General features: G+C 31.9%; 1 protein-coding gene across 1 annotated transcript in view; it reads right to left on the minus strand.

Moving 5' to 3' along the window:
• Nucleotides 1-283: 283 nt before the first annotated feature.
• The window catches only part of LOC143046485 (beta-1,3-galactosyl-O-glycosyl-glycoprotein beta-1,6-N-acetylglucosaminyltransferase-like), a 42,053-nt gene continuing 19,758 nt past the window's right edge, over nucleotides 284-22,578 (minus strand). Inside the window, exons 2-4 of the mRNA XM_076219642.1 lie at nucleotides 6,762-7,239; nucleotides 1,885-2,111; nucleotides 284-600 (exon numbers count right to left, since the gene is read on the minus strand). Of these exons, the coding sequence (XP_076075757.1) occupies nucleotides 284-600; nucleotides 1,885-2,111; nucleotides 6,762-7,239 (1,022 nt within the window). The remainder of the gene's footprint in view (nucleotides 601-1,884; nucleotides 2,112-6,761; nucleotides 7,240-22,578) is intronic.

Here is a 22,578-nt window from a genome sequence, read left to right on the forward strand (position 1 = left end):
CGAAGAAAAGGGGGGTCATAAAAAGATAATTGACTGTTTGAACCAAACAATAATACACGAAATCTTTTTATTTCTACTTTTTTTCCATGTCGAAAATTGTCAGTTTATTTTCAACTTATGAGTTTGAATATTCCTTTAGTTTCGTTTACCGGCGATAAGATTTAATCATTTAGGAAACATGAATGATGCACAATTTTGCAAATGTGAATATTATTATAATAAATGAAATAGTGAACTGATTGTTCACTAGAAACAGAATGGCAAATTTAAGACGAGTTGAGTTTTATATAGCATTTGTAATAAAATCTAACGACCGATACTTAGCAATGTCAAGTTTAAAGCCATTGAAGTATTCGTCTCTAGTTCGATTAAACATCAGCTGATCCAAACATTTGAGAGTGTATGGCTGATAATTAAGGAAAAATTTGTTTGCGAACATTTCTGGTCTTTTAGATAACAACGGCAGATCTCCTACTCCAAATATACATATTTGTCTGATTACTTTGCCGTGACAGGGCCAGTTGAAAAGTGAAGAATTAGGACCCCAGTTTTTAAATCTTGTCAGAAATGGATTTGATTTGCAGTCCGTTTCCGGAACACCTGAAAACAAAGTAACTTGTTACTGGAATCTTTAATGTATTTATGTTATAATAATTATGGAATGACTGTAAAATTTTTTCTGTCTATGAAGAAATAATAGAAAACATTTGATACACACTGCATAACGCGCGTAGTGGGTTACTTCACAGTGTGCACCACTTTTTTTATGTTATTTCGAATAGACAGAAAAAAATATTACATTCATTTCTTATAATTTAATTCTAAATTCAATTTTAAACCTGTGAAAAAAAACGTTGATGAAGTCACGGTCATATGACTAAATTATGTCTATGGGCTGATAACAAAATAACGTCAGCCAATCAGAGGATGCTGTACAAAATTAAATTATATATAATTTATGTATAATCTGGAATTATCATTATCATTTGTTTGACATTTAGAACATGAACGTCCATCGACTATAATCAGGGAATCTGTAAAATAATTCTTGAAATTATCAGAGTTTGTGTCAAATCACATGTGATTTCAGCGATTATATATATAAAATAACTTATGGTAATGCAAAATCCCTCAACAAAAGGAATTAAACATATTCCCTAACTATACGATTTCACTGTAACATTAATGTATATACATACAATATATTGTCTATGTTATCTGACAAAAGGAAAATAAAATGACTATTTTATGGAGCAAGCATTTAACTTCAAAAAAAGGGTTGGGGTATAGCTTTTTTTCTTAGTCCAAAAATATTTTCCACCGCGATCAATCAGCTTATTTTTTTTCGAAATTTAACATATTTAAGATATGGAGGGAATTTGCATTTAAAAAATTTTGTTTTGTCATCTGCTTGACAAGTATATTTTTTTTCTTCATCAAATTGGGAATCAGAATATTTTTTACAAAAATACTGAAAGAATGACACTCCAGACATGGTATGTTCAACAGAAATTAAAGGATAAAAAGATGATTGTACAACATGTACAACAAAGAGAATTATCTTAAGCAGTCGTATATATCAGACACAGAAAGTAGTTCTAGAGTTACGTGTTACATGAACAACTCAGAGAGTTACGCCACGCCACAATTGTTTGCAGCTGATTTATATGAACGACCCAGAGAGTTACACCACAACACAATTCTTTACAACCGATTTACATAAACTACCCAGAGAGTTACACCACAACACAATTGTTTACAGCCGATTAACATGAACCACCCCGAGAGTTACACCAAAACATAATTGTTTACAGCCGATTTACGTGAACTACCCAGAGAGTTAAGCCACAACACAATTGTTTCTATCTGCTTTATGTACCTTACCTTTGTACGATCCTGATATATTTAGGTGTGGATTATAGTTTAATGTATTATAAAATATTTCTGAGGCATGTTGAGCATTTTTAGTCCAGTTGAAAAGATCGCTAGCTACTTTGTTAAAGAGAATGTATTCTACGAAACTCCTATTGACAACAATATGCATGGATCCATGTATCGGTCGAATTCTATGAGGAGGTGGCGGTAAACCATTCCATCTCCCTGTGTACGCTCTACAATATGAAAAAAGACAACTTAAAACTTCATATAAATCTTAAATAGCCCTTAACGAGTTAAAATATATTGAAACTAAGTTCTAATTTCCCTTAACTAAGCATAACTAAGAATTGAGATGGTTTAAGCTGAGAATGTTCTGTTTAGTTTCTTTGGTAATGTAACTTTATTTATGCTTTGCTTCATAAACGTTTGGTTTCGAAAGTCGATTGTAAAAGTTATTCGTAAAACATGTGCCGCGCACGCTAAAATCGACACCAAAGATGTCAAATCGGTTTCGTTGGATACTCAGTATGCTATTTCGAAATATCTCAGACCATAATAACAGTATGATGATTCAGGTTGTTAACGACCTTGACTGGCTATACAGCCTCGCACTGCCCATAGACGATTGGTGAGCATTAAGTAATTTTTGTTGCAAAAGTTGCAGATGGAAGGCGCCATTTTGGTAGACGGTCATCTTGATTTACGTGACTGAGTTGTTTTTGTCATTTTTTAATTTGATCTTCCTTTACATTTACTCCACAACTGTTGCTTTTAGGGCCAGGGTGATCAGCTGGGCAGCCCGCTTACTACGACGATGTGGTACTGGTAGATGAATCATTAACTCCGTAAAAGTTGACTGTTACTGCACTTATACTACAACTTGACCTCGGTCGTCTGAGCAACACATGACACTCACCCATCCACAATGTGTTGAAGAGTGTCGCTGTGACTTGTTTGTAGTTTAACAATATGAACAGCGTAACAGGTCGTGGTTAAAATATCATCAGATCCAAGAAGTCATGGCGCCCTACCAGGACATAGAGAACTTGTTTTAAACTTGCGTAAGTTTTTACTCAATATCAAAATATTATTTTCTAATTAACACTTTGTTTCGCCTTGAAGGCACTTACAATTTCTTTTTTGTTAATATTCTTTAAAACATTGCTCTTTAATTTAGCCTTTCATATGATCTAAATGTTTTAACAGGATTTTATTTAGAGTTAAAAGTATATTACGACTATTCTAATTCATAAGGTACTTATTTGAAAAACTTTCAAAAGAATATATATTTCAAAATATTAATTCTGCTAAACATTTCTAATGTTGACAGTAAATAAATGGTGGCTGTAACACTTTTTAGATATCGATGTCCTAAACTCAATTGTCAATATAAAGAAGAAGATGTGGTATGATTGCAAATGAGACAAATCTCCACAAGAGACCAAATGACACAGAAATTAACAACTAAACTTCCCCATACGGCCTCCAACAATGAACAAATACCATACCGCACAGTCAGCTATAAAAGGCCCCGAAATGACAAATGTAAAACAATTCAAACGCGAAAACTTACGTCCTAATTTATGTAAAGAAATGAACGAAAAAAAAACAATATGCAACACATCAACAAACGACAACCACTGAATTACAGGCTTCTGAATATGGACAGGCACATACATACAGAATGTGGCGGCGATAAACAACGTGTAAGCAGGATCCTCAACCTTCCCCTATCCTGGGACAGTGGTGTCAGTTGTGAAAATACAAACAGAGAAAAATAAACAATAAGAATCACATGACCTTCAACCGGAGCAAGACACTGTGCAACAACATTTGAGATTCAAATGTACTTCAACTGGAGCTAAACACTATGCACCAAGAGGATAAGAATATCCTAATGTGCATCCAACACTAGCCATAAGTATCCCGACTACACAATTTGTTGATCAGCAGATATTAGATATCTTAGAAAAAAAGTAAATTGTGTACGCTTTTAACATGCCTCTCGTAAATTGAGACAAAGACAAATAGTTTCAACTAGTTTTCAAAAAATATTTAATAGTTAAATTAAAACATAATGTCTATTTCATTTCCTTTTCCACATAATCCTGATATAAAAACATGGTCGAATGGATTCACCTGGACAAGACCCAGTTAATTTACAGATCAGAACATTTTCCTGATGTCTTTAGATTTGATTCTGAGAAAATATGCCACTCGTGGTAGTGATGGTAAAACATGAGTAGAGTTCCAGTTTGTCATTCTTATAACCTTCCTAGAGGTCATTTGCGTAGAATATTTTTTGTTTAGTTTAGTGACACTACAAAAATAACACATAGCAGAGATTGTTACCCCAAGAAAACATTGTCAATCGTAGCAAAGCCAGGTTTGAGAATGCTTTTTCGAGGGGTACCAATCTGCTCTATCACCCTCTCAGATATGTGTTACTAGTATTCAATTTACTATGCAGAATGTCCTATCGTTATTGTCTTTTACAGATCAATTTAATTTGAAAGTGTTTTCTATGACGTTATGTACATAACAACGTTACGGGTGTTATGAAAAACAAAAGAAGTGAAGCAATATGGTTTATTTTTTTTATTTTGACAGTCAAATAATAAAATATGAGCAAAAAAGTAGAACCATTGTTTTTAATTACTTGACGTAAATTCAATTCATTGTCCATTTAACCATCGATCTTTGATTTGACTGCACAAGAGGCTGACTTTCAATAGAATTTGTCTCCCACTCAGTTATCATGGGTAAGTGTAAATTATCTCCCTTGTATTAGCCAATCAAAAAATGACATTTTAACCTGAAGTATAATAAAATGATATTGTGCACGTTTATTTATATAGTACCTACTGAAATATATGTAAAAGCACCACACGATTATGCAGAGTGTTTGTAATGAGAATTCGGGCCAGATAATGAATTCGATAATCATCATTTTATTTTCTAATTACTAGTAATTAAATGAAGTGTACACATTTTTATCGCTGCTAGTCTACGACATTTTCATCTGATCTTTCGCACCACAGTAGTGTGATATGAAAAATATCGCCAGAAACTAAGGGAACACGTGCTGCTGTCAATGAAATTAACAACGTCGTCATAGGTAAAATTGCGATAAACAGATTATCATATGTCATCTCAACTCATTTGCTTTTATCACTTCCGCCGTAACCCTATCAAGCGAGAAAATCAATTAGTAGTGGTTGAAGTCTTAAATTTCAAGAATTTAACATGACACCAACTCGCCAAAACAGTTTCAGATGCCATTTGATAAACTCGGATCCTTCAAATTATATTCTAAAAATAGAACCTCTCAAATGGTATATTTCTGTTTCAAGTGGCAAACCCATGGTTTTGATGTTGTGTTAGAACTAGAGGCCCTAAAGAGTATGTTTCGCTCACCTTAGTATATGTGCATATTAAACGAAGGACACATATGCATTAAATTCATAACAAAATTGTGTTTTACTGATGGTGGTTTGTATATCTTACTTTACTGAACATTCTTGCTGCTTACAATATCTCTATCTATAATGAACTTTACCCAGTAGTTACAAAATTGTTAGAAATTGTTTAAAATTGACTAAAAAGGGCAATAACTCCTTAAGGGGTCAATTGACCGTTTTGGTCATGTTTGACTTCTTTTTCAGTCTAACTTTGCTGTACATTCTTGCTGTTTACAGTTTATACATTATTGTTGTTTACAGTTTATACATTATTGCTGTTTACAGTTGATACATTATTGCTGTTTACAGTTTATACATTATTGCTGTTTACAGTTTATCTCTATCTAAATAATATTCAAGATAACAACCAAAAGCTGCACAATTTTCTTAAAATTACAAATTCAGGGCCAGTAACCAAACAACGGGTTTTCTTAATTGTCTGAACATGTCATGACAGATAGATGTTGACCTAATGAACAATTTTATTCTGTCAGATTTGCTCTAAATGCTTTGGTTTCATAGATATAAGCCAAAAATATGTTTTTCCATATGTACTATTTTTAGCCATGTCGGCCATCTTGGTATCGCAAGCGGGGTAATCGGACACAATTTTAAAACTAGAACCCCAATGATGATTGTGGACAAGGTTGCTTAAATTTGTTCTAGTAGTTTCAGTAGAAGATTTTTGTAAATTTACGAAAAATTGTTAAAAATTTACTATTAATGACAATAACTCCTTAAGGGGTAAACTGACTTTTTTGGTCATGGTAACTTAGTTGTTGATCTTACTTAAAATAATATCCAAAAACGTCAAAATTTCCTTAAAATGACCAATTCGGGGGCAGCATGCAACCTATAGCTAGCAACGGGTTGTTCGAATCATCTGAAAATTACATAACAGATACATCTTGACCTGATCAACAATTTTACTCCATATCAGATTTTCTCTAAATGCTTTGGTGTCACAGATATAAGACAAAACCAACATTTTATCCCTATGTTCTATTTTTAGTCATGGTGGCCATTTTGATTGGTTGGCTGGGTCACCGGACACATTTTGTAAACAAGATAACCAATTATGGTTTTGGCTAAATTTTGCCCAGTAGTTTCAGAGGAGAAGAATTTTGTAAAAGTTAACAACGACAGACGACGGACGACGGACGTCAAGTGATGAAAAAAGCTCACTTTGGGCCAGGTGAGCCCAAAAATGGAGCCTAAAACTGATTTCCACCCCCAGTATACAGTATACAAGAGATGGAATGTACTTAGGAATATTCGAAATTCATTTCTCAAAGTCAGACCAACAAAAGCATAACACAAACGAAAAGCGGTCACAATACAACAATCCTGTCGCAAAAGCGTTATTTTTTTTTAATTCGAAACAATAATGTATAGAATACTTTAAAAAAAAAACCAACATACCTTTTTACTGTTCCTTCAATATTATTAGCACCATTGTAAGTCTTCAGTATTCTCACCAATTCTAGATTGGTTCGTAATGGAAATTCTTGACCTGTTAAATTTATAAAATATTTCCATTTCTTGTGTCTCCAAAGATCTTTCATGCACACCATGTCCGGTGTTAACACACTAGTGGTTCCCCATATTACACTGATAGATTTGGCTGACATAAACACATTATCAAAGCAACTTGTTATACCTCTAAGTGCCTGCTTGAAAGTATCGTCTGCCTTTTTATCACAGTGAATACAGTAAACATTTTGCGGACGATAAATTGACCTTAATAATCTTTCAACTTGTTCTATATGTTTATATACAACTATACTATATGCTATAGGGAAGTTTTCTTCTTCTTCCGTCAAAGATGATGTTATAAAACCAGTCTCATGTATATATTGCTGACAATCTGTAGTTTTATTCACTAGTAACCCGAATTTAGCTTGAACGGACAAAAACGTGTTAACGCTATTTAAATGAGATTAATTGTTATTTGATAAAGATTGACAAAAATTAAAAAATATTTTTAATTCATTTCAATTCATTTCAATTCATTTTAACGCCAGTCAAATAGATTTCTTTGCGGTGAATCAATTAAAATCAAGTTGCTAGTAATGTACGTCAAACTATTAGGCCACGCCCCCGTTAAACTATTTCAAACTGGCATCAATTCGTTTTAAACATCGTTGAGACCCGAGCTTTGTACAGGTAAATCACTCAAGCAAGACAAACTTCATTTATTTATCTTTTTTTTCATCAAATTTAATCGAATTTAGTTATATGCGTGTATTCTCAGTTAAGTCGCATGCTTCACAATTTTTAACAAATGAATAAAAGAAATTTAGATAAACACATTAAAATATTGATGCACGGTTTAAGAAATGTGAATCTGTTGAAAATAAAATAGTAGTATAACATAATTTGAATTTGCCAAAATGCAGTAGATCTTTATCTCACATATTCGTTTTAAAAATTGATAATTGCTATGAAAACTCGTGGAATCTAAGTAACGTGTGATACCTTGTAATTGCTTACGAAACTTTAGGTATTCCTGAATATTTATCGTTTCTATTTTTCTGTTTTACTATTTTGTACTCGTAAATTAGATATGTAACGGAAATAAAAGTAACATCACAGAAATTATAAAAAAAATTGATTGCGTATATAATTTAAATCTTATATTTTCGGTAGACAACAAATATTCACTAGCTGTATATTAATATATGAAATTGCTTGTAATGAAAAAACAATGTTTTGTTAAATAATAAAATTGATGAAGATAATGTTGACATTTGTTGAATATTTATTATAAACAGTTAAGTCTTGCTCAAAATTGTAAATAAAGTAACAGATCAATGAGCTTTTAAACTATGTTAAACTGTAATACCGGTCGCTGGAGCAAAACAGGCGTAAATTGTGGAAGAGCATATAGTAGACGAGCATATTGAAGCGTTGTTACGATTCGTATATTATCGTGCTATCATACACCTTGACGTACAAAAATTCTTGTAATAAATGAACATGTATCCTGTATATATGAGATAAATTTTAGTTTGCGATAACAACGGGTAGGTTTAGTTAAACGATCTTGACTGGCTATTAGTCGGCATTCTCTTACGCCTTTTGATATGCTCTAGCGTTAAATCCAGTCTGTTAAGACTGTTTTGGACAAACCTAGACAAATCATAAAAAGTAACGTTTAAAAGTTTCAGATCGGGTCAAGATCCGTTTAGTGTGTCAGAATGATATTAGGAGTTACGCCCTTTTATGTGGAAGATACATTGTATTATAAATGCTAAAATAAAAAAAGTATATTATTTTTAATTATGAAACATAAAATCATTCGTTGATATTATTTAAAAAAAAAAAGAAATTCATTCATTTGATTGTATAGCTCAAATTTTGGGCACCTTGATTGGTTAATAAAATTATCTTATCTTATCTTATCTTATAAATTTCATACGTCCAATTCACGTTTCTGGATTTTACTTCATCAGGAACGATCAATAACGCAAAATACAAATAATTTATATGTAAGATCATTTATATAGTTAATTTCGTTATCCTCTTTAGGCCGCATCAAGGAACCGTGTCTCCGTTTGAACTAAGCTTCTGAAACTGCTCTTAGGCCGTGAAGTGAGAGTGATAAAACGGTGTCTTCCCGATTGTCCCACTTTTTGAAATTACAGGTAAAAAGGTAATGAAATCTTGTGGGACAATCGGGAATATGTTTGTGGGACAATTGGGAAGTTTAAATGTGGGACAATTGGGAACTGTTTTTATAATGATTAATTTGTTTTTATAGCGTGTTGCAGTTAATCAAAGGTTACTAATCAATGTAACTTATAAAATATGAACAAAATAAGAACAAATAATAATATTTACATATTTTATTTTGCTCATAGTAGGTACAATTGAAGTATCATATGATATAATATGAAGTCTTTTAAAAAAACTTTTTTTTTTAGTCTAAGATGCATATTTTTATTGGCTTTGAACTAGCAGTCAGTACTGTGAGTACTCTCAGATCTGTACTTAGTGTCTTTGTTGTGGTTATGTCCCAAGCCAGGAGCCTGTAAGTCAGTGGTTGTCGTTTGTTGCCGTGTAACATATTTGTTTTTCGTTCATTATTTTGTACATGAATTATGCCATTAGTTTTCTCGTTTTACATTAGTCATTTTGGGGGCTTTTGTAGCTATGTGGTATGGGATTTGCTCATTGTTGAAGGCCGTATGGTGACCTATAGTTGTTAATTTCTGTGTCATTTGGTCTCTTTGGAAGAGTTGTCTCATTGACAATTATACCACATCTTCTTATTTCTTATGGAAGTCTTGCTCTTCTTTATAATTGGTGAAGAGTCCTGTTGACTGCAAACACAATGGGAAAATTGGAAAAGCAACCTTTAATAGTGATTCTTTGAAAGGCTGATCTGGAAAAGTTCTAGACAGCAGCAAATTTAGAGAAAATGGATGGGGGTACAAGAAATGATTTTTACCAGAATCATGTGCATCCCATATAAAAGAAAAATCTTTCAAATTTTTCAAATATGTATGTTTTCAATCAATTATAACAAAGAAGTTGAAATAATAAGATTTGTGTTCTAAAAAAAAGAGAAAATTCCAAAATTGACAAATTGACAAATTGACAGAATGGTCAATAGTGATTCAGAATAGTCAATAGAATGGTCAATTTGACACAAAAAAGCAATAAAATTTTATAAAACTTTCTTATATTAACACCTACTTCAAGGTTTTTTTTTAAGTTAGATCTATTCAGATTGGTCCAACCTATCTTTATTGAAAGTATAAAAAAAATAAAGTTTAATTGTGAAACTGTGATTTTTTTCATGATAATAGCCCAAAAATGGATAACATTTGATGAAAACTGACAAAATTATCAGAATTGGGTACTTTCAAATGGCTGTAGCAAAAATAAGTGCACCACCATATGATTTTCGTCACCAATTATTTTTTTAGATTCATATATAAACCCAAAAATCAGGTTCAGAAAAAAAGTTTAATTCAAGACCTTAAAAGATCTATTTCATAAATCAGAAATATTATATCTTTTTAATCAAAAGTGTATCAATCTAATGATTTAAAAAAAAATTTTTTTTATACTTTTATAAAATTAATATTAAATGTGCAATAATTAATTCTTGTTTATTTAGCAAAACAAACAACAGTTACCTTGTTTATCTAAGAACATTTTACTACATAAAATAATGTGGGACAATCAGAACTTTTCATGTGGGACAATCAGAACTCTAAAATTTTAAAAAGTGGGACAATCGGGAATAAACCGATAAAACTATAATAAAAACAGAAATGAAGGACCCCGTCAAGATCCTCATAGATTTAAACAATACATATGTATGACCTAAATTTAAGTGTAGCATTGAGTATATGTACATTTGTTTGTAAATGCGCTTATCCTATCTTTCATTTGAATAAAAAACTTGTTTAATATAAATATAAATATGTATTTATTTATTTGCTTGTTCAGATTGCACTATTATAAATAATTCTTCTTCGTCTTCTACCTCTAAACTGTAAAATTAGCGTATGTATGCGTTGAATATACGGTCTATAAAGATTAAGTTCGATGGCACTTGTTAATAATCTAAAGGTTATAAAATGAACGATCCATAAAATAACGTGGCAATTACAATGGTTATTTCACATTTATATCATACGTTCACTCGTAATGGTATCATACATGTACCTCCGTATGTGGTGTATAAGGTTTTAAATCATGTTTTATAGCTTCTTTCAAACACTATTGACGACGTTGTTCAAACTACATGCACATATCACAAAACCGCAAATTTAATATAGTTAAAAAGATTATACGATATTGAAAATGCATTTTTTTCTATCAAAAATGTAGGGTCGTGTATGTGTAACTCTAAGTGTTTACCTAAAATGTATTGAATTGAAAAAGAATAGATTTGTTCTCAAATATTTGACAAATGAAATATTTTCCGAAAAAAAATCCACATAATAACGTTTTGTCCTTTAATTCTTTTTTGGGGTGTCCGTTAAAATACCGCAAAAGTCCCCCTTAGTGCACTTAGAACAAAAAATTGCACTAAAGGACCTGATGGAATGAGACAATTGACACAAAAGGCATTGCATATATAAGTCAACGTTTTAAAAATAAACAATTTTATAATCACATTTAGAAAGTTATTTTATATTTTATCGACACGCGCCACACTCAGTTGACAGTAATATATAGAAATTCATGTTCATTCAACCTTGACCCGTTTTGAATACACTAGTATACTTATAAAGAATGTATATATTATGTTATTTCATGTTGTTCTTGGTTTTTTTATGGTATAGTTATTACTGTCATATCTATTTTGCTTTTCTGACTGTTATAGTTTTTACTTCTATGTAAGAGTGTATTTTCTTCTTATTTTTGTTTCTTTTAAGTTCGTTTGCTTGTTCCGTAAGTTCACTTTTTTAAGTTCTGTTGAAATGTTTTATAAAGATATTTTGAAATAGTAAAAAATGTATAGAGATTTTATTTTAACCAACACATACTGATATAATAGAAGATACACATATTTCGCAAAGTATAATAGTTTATTACATTTTTGTTGAGCCTTCCGACTTTTGTTGCAATAGCTATCTACAAACCACAAAAAAATACTCTGTGGGTAAAGTGTTTGAAACTTAAATTACTTTCTTAACTATCCTGGATTTCTAATAAACTAGGACAGAAGCTTGTTTATGATTAAGATAGCTTAAACAAAATGTTTATCCGTATTTTTATTTATAACTGATTTTTTTTGGTTTTCAAGTTCTGTAAGCTGATAAACATGCACTCTGGTTAGAGTTTTAAAAAAATCACATTTTCCAGTCGGGGCCTTTTAGTGATCGGTCGACTATATGGAAGGGTTTTTTTCGTTTTTGAAGGCCTGATTGTTGCCTATAATTGCTTACATCCACTTCAGTTTAGGAGGTTGAGCGTACACACACATGCATGCTTATCACGTCATCTTCTTTCTGTGAAAATCCTAAGTCAGTGGCTTGTAGTTCAGTGGTTGCCGTTGGTTCATGTCTGGCATATTATTTTATTTTTGGTTTTTGTAAATTGTTGTTTTTTCTAGATAATGCCGTTAGTTTTCGAATTTAATTGTTCAAAACTTGTTTATGTTGGGACCTTTTATATAGATATATATAGCCGATTATAAGGTATGGTCGCCTAATATAGCTTACATGTGTACATCCAATTAATTTAATGGATAGTTGTATAATTGCAAATTATATCACATCATTATTGAATATAAGCTTTGATAAGTTGGACAAGCGATTGTACAGGAAAGGCCCAAGTGATAGTACAGTAAACTCGTAAGCGATTGTACAGTCAATTAATTTATCCGATATTGAAAAAAATATAATTTGTGAATCTCTACTGGTGCAATGGCTTTCAAACTTTCAGACAGGTAAGACCATACATCAGATCTAGAAATAGTACTTTTAAAATTTCTGGACTCAACGATGTGTATTTCAATGATTATTGACATTTTTATCGCTGTTGTGTGACAGTTCTGATCGATATATTAAAAGCTCCTCCATTCGACGAAAAACGTTTGTATGCATACGTCGTTTATTATTTGATTGGTTCATATATACATATAGAATGTTTTGAATGTCTAGAAGAAACGTTATATTGTATCATTTGATTCACTATTGGAAAACTTTCCATGTTGCAACTTGTTATATTTTCGAATGTCGAAAATGTAGAAACCGTACAGTTCCGTTCCCACACAATATAATAATGATGTAATCGGGTTTTTAAGATCTCCACGAATGCCACATTTTCCCATCTTAATGTCTATCAATCTCTTATGAAAATATGTACAAATGTAAACTCCTGTGGTGTTAAGATGGACATAAAATAAAATTATTCTTTCATCAAGTTGAAAATAAACTACGCTAAATCATTAAGTTTATTCTACAACTATCATAAACTTCTCAATTAGTAACGATCAAATGACAATTGTTTATTGGATAAGGTTGACTGAACATTGATGTTTGGGAATTTGCAATAAGCCTTCGGTCACATGGCATGCGCTGATAAAAAAGAAAGTCAATTTCAAAATTATGATATATATTGATACCCAAATTTATATTTATGAGTTATATACTTTTATGCTTTCCTCCTTCAACCCAAACAAACAACGAGAGGTTTACCTTTCACTTGAATGAATCGGCGAGTATCTCATGTATTTAACATTTATTGGACCATTTGGGCAATGCATAAATGAAAAGAGAAACAAGAAGTTGAATTGCAATATTTTTACTTATTCAGAGTAAAAATGTTTCTCATACAAAAATAAACAATATATAATATATACATATACATTTTCCAACAAGATAATAACAGAGACATATAATGTATATGTCTCTGATAATAATGAATGCAAAACATAAAACGATAATAAAATAATACAGAATACAATAGCTTGGCCTAGGAAGGGGTCAACTAAGCCACCAGGAAAGATGCAATAAAATAAATCTTTCGAGTTATATACTTATATCTTCTCATATCCATGTTTGTGGTCTAATAACATCGTTTTAATGTCCTTAGTGCAAAAACTTTGTTCTTAATGCACCAATGATTTGTATAGTCCTTCAGTGCACTAACGGAAGTCCTTTGCGGTATTTCTACACACCGTACAAAATTTGGCTGTGATCAAAATGTTAAAAAAAAATACCCATTTATTATAACAATTTTCAAATATTTAAGATTAAATTATGCAAGGAAAAGTGTCTTTGTTTTTTGTCAAAATGATTTACCTTTTTTGACATAAAGTTGTCGATAAATAAATTGGATATGCATTTCAATAGCATATTATCAAATTGCTGAAAGATCACCTACATTTTCTTAACAGGGAATCCGTTAGTATTGAAACCCCCTGTCCTTTAGGGTGAATGGGGTATAGAAATATGGTCACTTGGCCAGTCTTCTCCCGTCCATTTGGCTGTGCGGGATGTATCAAGTTCGCAGTCACGTCCGGTCAGCAGGGGGACGTGAAATCTGATGCCTCGTGTAAAGAGACTGCAACGCTCTTTGCTCTTTGCACGTTAAGAATCCTTGCAACAACTCTTTTGAGGGGTCCGTAGGTGGCCTGTTGCAAGACAAAATTTCTGTCCCTATACAAGGTATCCTCATTTTCCAGTGGCAGTCCAAATTTCCCTGACCATCATCCCAGATGGCCTCTATCGTATCAACATACCTAGTGTATATATTGTGAACTTGTTCTCGTCCTGAATATGCATGAAATATTTGCCACTGGACGTTAAGCAACAAACAATCAATCAATCATTCAATCAATCCCTGTCCTTAATAATTCAATTTGTCGTTCTGCATTATTTTGGCGTAAGAAAGACGCACACATTCAGGCTAACGCCCTTAAGGTGTATAGAAAATAGATATAGGAAGATGTGATGTGAGTGCCAATGAGACAATTCTCCATCCAAATTACAATTAATTAAAGTAAACCATGGTAGGCTTATGTACAGCCTTCAACACGGAGCCTTGGCTAGCAACGAACAACAAGCTATAAAGGGCCCCATGATTACTAGTGTAAAACCATTCAAACGGGGAAAACAACGGTTTAATAGTTTTGTATTTTATATAACTTTCCTGCCCTTATACCCACACTAATATAAGCTGTGATTTCTGTGTGAATAAATTTTTTTAAAGTTTCAAATGAAGTGCATGGATGTAAGTAATGATAGGCAACCGCAATGCCTTCAATAATGAGAAGAAAACATAACGTATAATCGGCTTTAAATTGTCCCGCTTGATCATTATACGTTGTTGTTTCCTATAGAGAAATAAATTATCGATTTAAATTATTTTTTACATCATAAAAAAGGGTACAATATCATAAAATCAATTTTGTGAAAAGCGATGAAAATTTAGTGACCCCAATATAAATTTGAACCCCTCTTAATCTTTCCTGTGTTTACGAGCACAAAATTCAAGGATCCCTAATTTTTTTAACTGTCTTTATGAAAGTTAGCACCGACTGTTAGCTTTACACTAGTAAGTTTGTCTTAAAGATAATTGGCTTTGTGTTAAAACTGTCGTTACGTTGCTGTCTTGCGGACGAATACCCGAAATCTCTGTGTCATCAGCAATCATACAGAAATGACTTTATATCGGGTTATTTGGTTATTTTTAATACTCTGTTCTTTGCATAGAAATAATTCTTCGTTAATCTGAGCATTGAAAGAATACTTCATATCACAAGATATAAATATGGATACAAAAAAAAATCTAAGCGAAATTGATAATACCGCAAAGCATGAATAAATGTGTTGTATTTCAGTAAATAACACTTGTTTTCGTTTGATTGTAAACATGTTGTAGCCCATCATGCATTGTTTCTTGTTAAGTGGATTGGTAAAAAAGCGCCCCAAAAAAAGAGTTCAAAATAAATTACGTCACACGTTAATACATTATAACAAATGCTCGGACATACGTATGGTAATTCATGCATATCCTAAAAGGTCGTGTTCTCGATCTATTAAAACGGAAATGACACGGCCGGGTATTGTAAAGGTTTGAGGGACTTTTAATGTCAAATTCATATCCCTGGGCAACGAAATTATCGATTTGTTAAAAAAAAACACCGTGTTTACGCTGGTATCTTCCTCGAATGCCAACATTTTATATGTTACCTATTCCTTGAATGCCAACAAAAATATTTCTGTTTTTATAAGTATTTAACTTTAAAAAATAATTAGTGAACTTGATGAAATTGTAACATTTTATCCCATTTTGATAAGAAAAGTAGCAAAATTTAAGGGTTAAATAATTATGAATATAAAGATAGAAAGAAAATGATTTTTGTTACTATTTATTAAAAAATAAATAAATTTGGGAATGAACAAGTTTTATTAACATAAGACATATATATAAATATAACATTTATATTTAGTTAAATATAATTATTTCAAACTAAAAGAGGATATTAGAGATTTATTTTGTTCCATATTATTATAAATATTTATTTGTTACGTATATATACATGAATTATATGAATATTTTAATTAAACAATTAACCATAAAATAGGGTAACAAGAATTTAGTCTATAGCGGATTGATTTTTTTAGTTGTTTGTGGCTTTGAACTAGATGCCAGTAACTGCAAGTTTTCTCAGAGGATGTACTTTACAAGTGTTTTTTGTTTGTTTGGATATACAAGAACCTGACCACGTCTATTCTGTGTAGTATTTCTATTTATTTACATCTGATAAGTTAAACCGGTTTCATCTGATGTGTATAGTTAGTTCCACTATGTGGTATGGGCTTTGCTCATAGTTGAAGACTGTACGGTGGCCTATACTTGTGAATTTCTGTGTCATTTGGTCTCTTGTGGAAATTTGTCTCAATTCCAATCAAACTACATTACTTTGTTTTATAAGAACACCGATGATTTGCGAACACGATAAACCCCTTACCAGGATCATTTTATGAATCACTTGCAAAAAAGTTTGTAGTATTATTACAAACTGAACATAATACATCAATAGTATTCTAACACGTGATACAAAGTTTCAAGAAATTTAATCAAGTAATATGGTAGGATGTTACAGCACACACAACTATAGAAATATTGAAAAAAAACCTTCAAAGTCCAAAGAGGCTTCACATTTGTGTAAACTGGAATTTCTCACAATATGCACATGTGATGCAACACTTTTCAAAGTTTCATTTTAAGAGAATCCATATTCGTTCAAGTAGTATCATCAGAAAAAAAATTCAACAACGTAACAAACATGAATTAGATTTTAACTATCTGTTTAATTATGCCTCGTTCACACGGACATTTAATTCGAATAAAAAAGAAGCGTGTATGTACGCGATTAGCGAATTCGATTCGCATTCGATTCGAATTCAATTCGAATTAAATAAAATTGAGAATGGAAATGGGGAATGTGTCAAAGAGACAACAACCCGACCAAATATAAAAAAAAGCAAAAGGTCACCAACAGGTCTTCAATGTAGCGAGAAATTCCCGCACCGGAGGCGTCCTTCAGCTGGCTCCTAAACAAATATATACTAGTTCAGTGATAATGAACGCCATACTAATTTCCAAATTGTACACAAGAAACTAAAATAAAATAATACAAGACTAAGAAAGGCCAGAGGCTCCTGACTTGGGACAGGCGCAAAAATGCGGCGGGGTTAAACATGTTTGTGAGATCTCAACCCTCCCCCTATACCTCTAAATGTCCATTTTTGATAAGCATGCTCTCGTGTTGTGATAACTTTTTGCACCTATTCCTCGAAAGCCAACATTATTTATAGGTAAATTGTCGGTTGATCAAAGGATGTTGGCATTCAAGGAATAAACCTATACGCTGACTTATAAAAGTGTTTTAAAATTAGTCTTTCATGCTGTCTAGTCTGAGCAATGTTTGTAGGACCATGGAAGTAATATTGGATCTAAATATTACTTCCATGGTACGACGTTATAAATAAAAAAGGAAAACCGTCAAAACATTATGTGAACGGAAAATACATGGGCGTTGCATACGTGTCTCAAACGATTTAGAAAATCTAGAATATGTGTGAATAATGAATATTTATATTATTTAGACTTTAATATTGTTGTTTTTTGAATATTGTATCTACAAGTTCATGACGATTTAGAGCTTGGCATTTCGTGTAGACACATGTTTCTTGTTGAAGACTAAACATGCGGTCTTGATTTATCTATAGTGTTTTTGTCGTTTGGTTGCCGTCAAATTGAATTATATCCCATATCTCTTATATTATGAGCTTTAACATCAGCTTATAAGAATTCATTATTGAAAGGTTTATTTGTAATTTTATATGAATATGCCGTAATATATTTATCGGTGTGAGCTGTACCACATCATGACTTATATATGAACTTTATTAATTTCGATCTAAAAAAAGTTCCTAGAAATAGATATTTTAAAAAGTCTTAATAAATTCCAATGATCACAAATCTAATCTAAATCCATTTTTTTCCTGATTCTAACATACGTTGTTCCTTTTTTTTTGGTTTAATTTTGTAGTAATTTGCTAGTCAGTCAGATTCGGATTCCGGGTGACATTGCGTACGCTTTGTCCTTTGATTTAAAAATACATAATTTTAGCATTATTATTTTTTTTATCTTTGCTACGCTCGATGTTTTTGCTTCCGCTGTATCAAAGCTAGTGAATTAGTCAAAATGTCCGTACAATGTATAGTAATATTTCTTTTCATGACTTGTTTATTCTTCAATATAAGCGTTGGCTATTTTTATCTGACAATATCAAATTTGTCTAGAAAGTTCGCTGTAGTGTTCCATAAATGTCTTAGGGCTTAGTGCACCAAAGCGGCCTGGGTGGGTTTTAGACGTACCGACAAGTCCCTGGACCACAATTGCACAACCGTCCTTTTGATGATCAATTTGTTAAATTGCTGGGACTATCATACTAATAACATAGTAGTCCCCGTTAATTTCAGAGCTCTACCGTTAAATAGTAATTATTATTAATGTTATTATTTTATTTTTACGCTGTCTTAATTTGTAAATAATTATTAAGTATAATATGTATAGTATAGCGTCGTGTAAGTCATTTTTGGGCTAGACATTGTTTGCTTTATAGTGTATTGAATAATTTTTATTGCAATCAATTTATAATTCATTACAAGGAAAAAGTGGACCGTATGTCATCGCACACAAGACAGCTGATGGGATAAATATGATAGGCTGTTACGCCTACATTGATACTGATGTCCAATCGAATACCAGCAGACACCTGTCAGTAAAAACAAATTTCAAGCGTGAATAATTAGAGATTTATTTGTGTATTCGATATTTGAAAAGTAAGTTAAACTATTCGTTTAATCTTTTTTAGGTGAATTTCAAAAACTGTTTTTTTTTTCACTTTCTTGTAGGAAGGTATTCAAATATGAGCGTACCACATGTTACGGAATTTTACAAGCATTTTATATAGCGAATTGTGATTTCCGGAACCAGAGACACTGCCGGAACGTACTATTTTCAATATTTCACAAACCTCTGAAAAAATTAGATCATACAGGTTTCATCTACCATGTGCATAAAAAGCACTATCAAATTTTATTTGTAAATTGTAAAAGATTAAGAATATTTTTGTATATGTACTAAATAATCTGAAATAAAACAAAACATATTTCTCTCGGCCTGAATTCAATCGTAATCTGAAATAAAACAAAACATATTTCTCTCGGCCTGAATTCAGTCGTAAGCAAATTTTCATACTTTTTTTTTTATCTATTTGCAAATGACGAAGAATTCTCCTTAAACTGTGATTCATTACTATTTAATATTACTTCCATGATTAAACCGACAGACTAACTTTAAAGGACAAAATACAAGCGTGTACTACCAGCCAAGGAAATGAGTTTAATTAGAGTAACTAATCTAAGTGGTCATCGATGTGTAATATTTGACACTGGGCATTATTTGTGGACCAATGCAATAAAAATAATGTATACTATCAATCAAAATTAAATACTTTTGAATGTAACAATATGCTACAAATTCATTTGATTCACTGAATTTTTATATTTTTTTTTTATCTAAATGAAAATGTAATAAACTGCTCCCGTTGAATATAAATAAGAAGATGTGGTATGTGTGCCAATGAAACAACTCTCCGTCAAGTCACATGGTATAATTTAATTAGAGGTCAAAAGTACGGCCTCAACACGGAGCTTTGGTCCTCATTGAACAGCAAGCTATAACGGTCCCTAAAATGACAATACAATTAAGATGGAAAACAAAAGTATAATCTATAAGTACGGTAATTTCGCTACGTTTATTCGTCAATTCCGAATTACAAGTAAGCGTCTCACTGTTTATCAAAATGAGTAGTAGCACTTGTGCCTAAAAAAATCTGATTCGAAACTGAAATATAAACCATTAGATTTTATCCATCGTGTCTTAACTAACGTTGTTTGATATTTTTTCTATGATATGATTAACTCCTGTATTTATTTCGTGCTAAAAATATAACGATAAAAAAGATCAATGGAGTTATCGACATCGGTCTTTATATGATAAGATAAGATAAATTTATTTTATTAAAGTGTCACGTATTGATCTTACACAATAGTAAAATATTTACACAAGTACAATCACATAAAAAAAAAGATCAACACCCAGCCTAAAAAGACTTATGAGACACTGTTATATACATATAAAACAGCTCAATCACACAATGTAAAAAATAGAAATAATATAAAAAAAAACACCTTGCAAACCTGATAAATTAAACGGACTAATAAAAATTAGATTTTAAAGAATTGTAAGAATGTTAAATACACCTAGTTTAAAAATTGCGTCTAAAGACTAAAACAAAATTATGTGTAAAACTGCGATAAGAATAAAATATTTCTATATATTATTATTTAAAATTAATAAAAGTGATAGAAAAAAGAGAAAGTAAGTTGAATCATCAGTACATTTAAACCACTTTCAACAATTTTCAAAAAATATATTTAAAATGTTCTATCGACATATTACATGAAACTATTACAATACATATACTTTCATTATTTATGTACCAAAAGTTATTTCCCTTAATTAATATATATTTTCTTTAAATTATATTTTTACCCTGATAAAAAGAATAGGCTTTATGGACAATTATATGTTATAAAAAACGTTTTCGCCTGACATAAAATTTGTGAATAGAGTAGGACAGTGTTATTTGAATGTCATTACATGTCATTAAAGCATTGAACTTGAGCTCTGTACTCATGTTTTCAAAATTTTCAATAAATTGACGTGCCTTTTGAAACAATTCATATCTAATGTCTTCATACAGAGTGCAAACCATTAAAAAGTGAGTTTCGTGTTCAATATCATTCAATTTACAAAATTTACATAGTCTATTATTCAATGGAATCTGCGGTCTGGTGTATCTCCCTGTCTCTACAGCTAGGGGTAGCGATCCACTGCGGAATAATGCCATAGTTCGAGTAACGTTTCTTGGTAAAAGCGAGAGAATATACTGTTCTGTTTTAACACTTTGCTTGTAAATACGGTAAGTCCTTAGCTTGTTGCCGTTAGCATTGTTTCTGTCATCATATAAATCTTTCTCAAAATCAGCCTGGTCAAAGTTCGTTAGTTTTTCACTTATGAGGCGCATCGCCGTTTTAACACTGATAGTGGTGTTATGTACAATATCAGCAACATGTATATCGTTTGCAAATTTGTCTATTTGATGATGCCACCCTTTTCGTCGCCGCGAGGCCCACGCTGCTACTTTTGATATAAGTCTATCATCGTTAACTCGTATGATCTTACATTTTAGACGTAGGCATGATAGTTTTTGCTTCGTATAACATGAGGTTAGTCCAAGATCTCCGCGCACCGCTGTGTTGGAGGTTCGCTTCCCAACTGCAAGAAAGTATTTTGCAGCTTTGTTCTGTACATTGTTAATTACTCTGTGGGATTTGTATCCCCAAACAGCACTACCATAGAATAGAACTGGTTCTACCATCGTCGTATAAAGTTTGTGATAAACGTTCCAAGTCATACCACCTGTCGCTATGAATTTACCAAAAAGGGCTCCCAAAGCTCTACTGGCTGATTTAGAAAGTTCTGTAACTGCCTTTTCTAGTGTTAAGAACTCATCGAACCAAAGTCCCAAATATTTGTATGAGTCAATATATTCTAAGTTGTGAGTTCCACATTCAAAATCAAAGTCTGACCGAGGTATCGAAGGATTTCTAAAATGCACTACTTTGGTTTTCGACCGATTGACTTCAAGTTTCCAGTCATCACACCAAGACGCAACCTCGTTAAGCATTCTCTGTAGTTTGTGTTCATCCGGCGCAAAAACAGCTATGTCATCGGCATACAATAGTATGCTTAACTCAATATCGTCAATCGTAATACCACAGTTTAAGTTGTTTACTCGTTCAGCCAGGTCATTTATATACACCGCAAAAAGACTAGGCGACATCAAACATCCTTGTTTAACCCCTGAATCGACGTTGAACCATGGTGTAAGACGGTCGTTAACTTTCACGGAGCATTTAACATCATCGTACAAAGATTGTATTGCGGTAAGGAACTTTCCACGTATTCCAGCTTTAAACATCTTATACCAAAGAAGATTTCTAGGGACGGAGTCGAACGCCTTTCGCATATCTATGAAGCACACAAAAGTTGAAAGTTTCGATATCTTTCTATCATTGATGACAGTATGTAGCGTATGTATATGCTCCTCGCAACTTCTCT

This window comes from Mytilus galloprovincialis, chromosome 9, assembly GCF_965363235.1.
Source record: "Mytilus galloprovincialis chromosome 9, xbMytGall1.hap1.1, whole genome shotgun sequence".
Taxonomy (NCBI): Eukaryota; Metazoa; Mollusca; class Bivalvia; order Mytilida; family Mytilidae; genus Mytilus; species Mytilus galloprovincialis.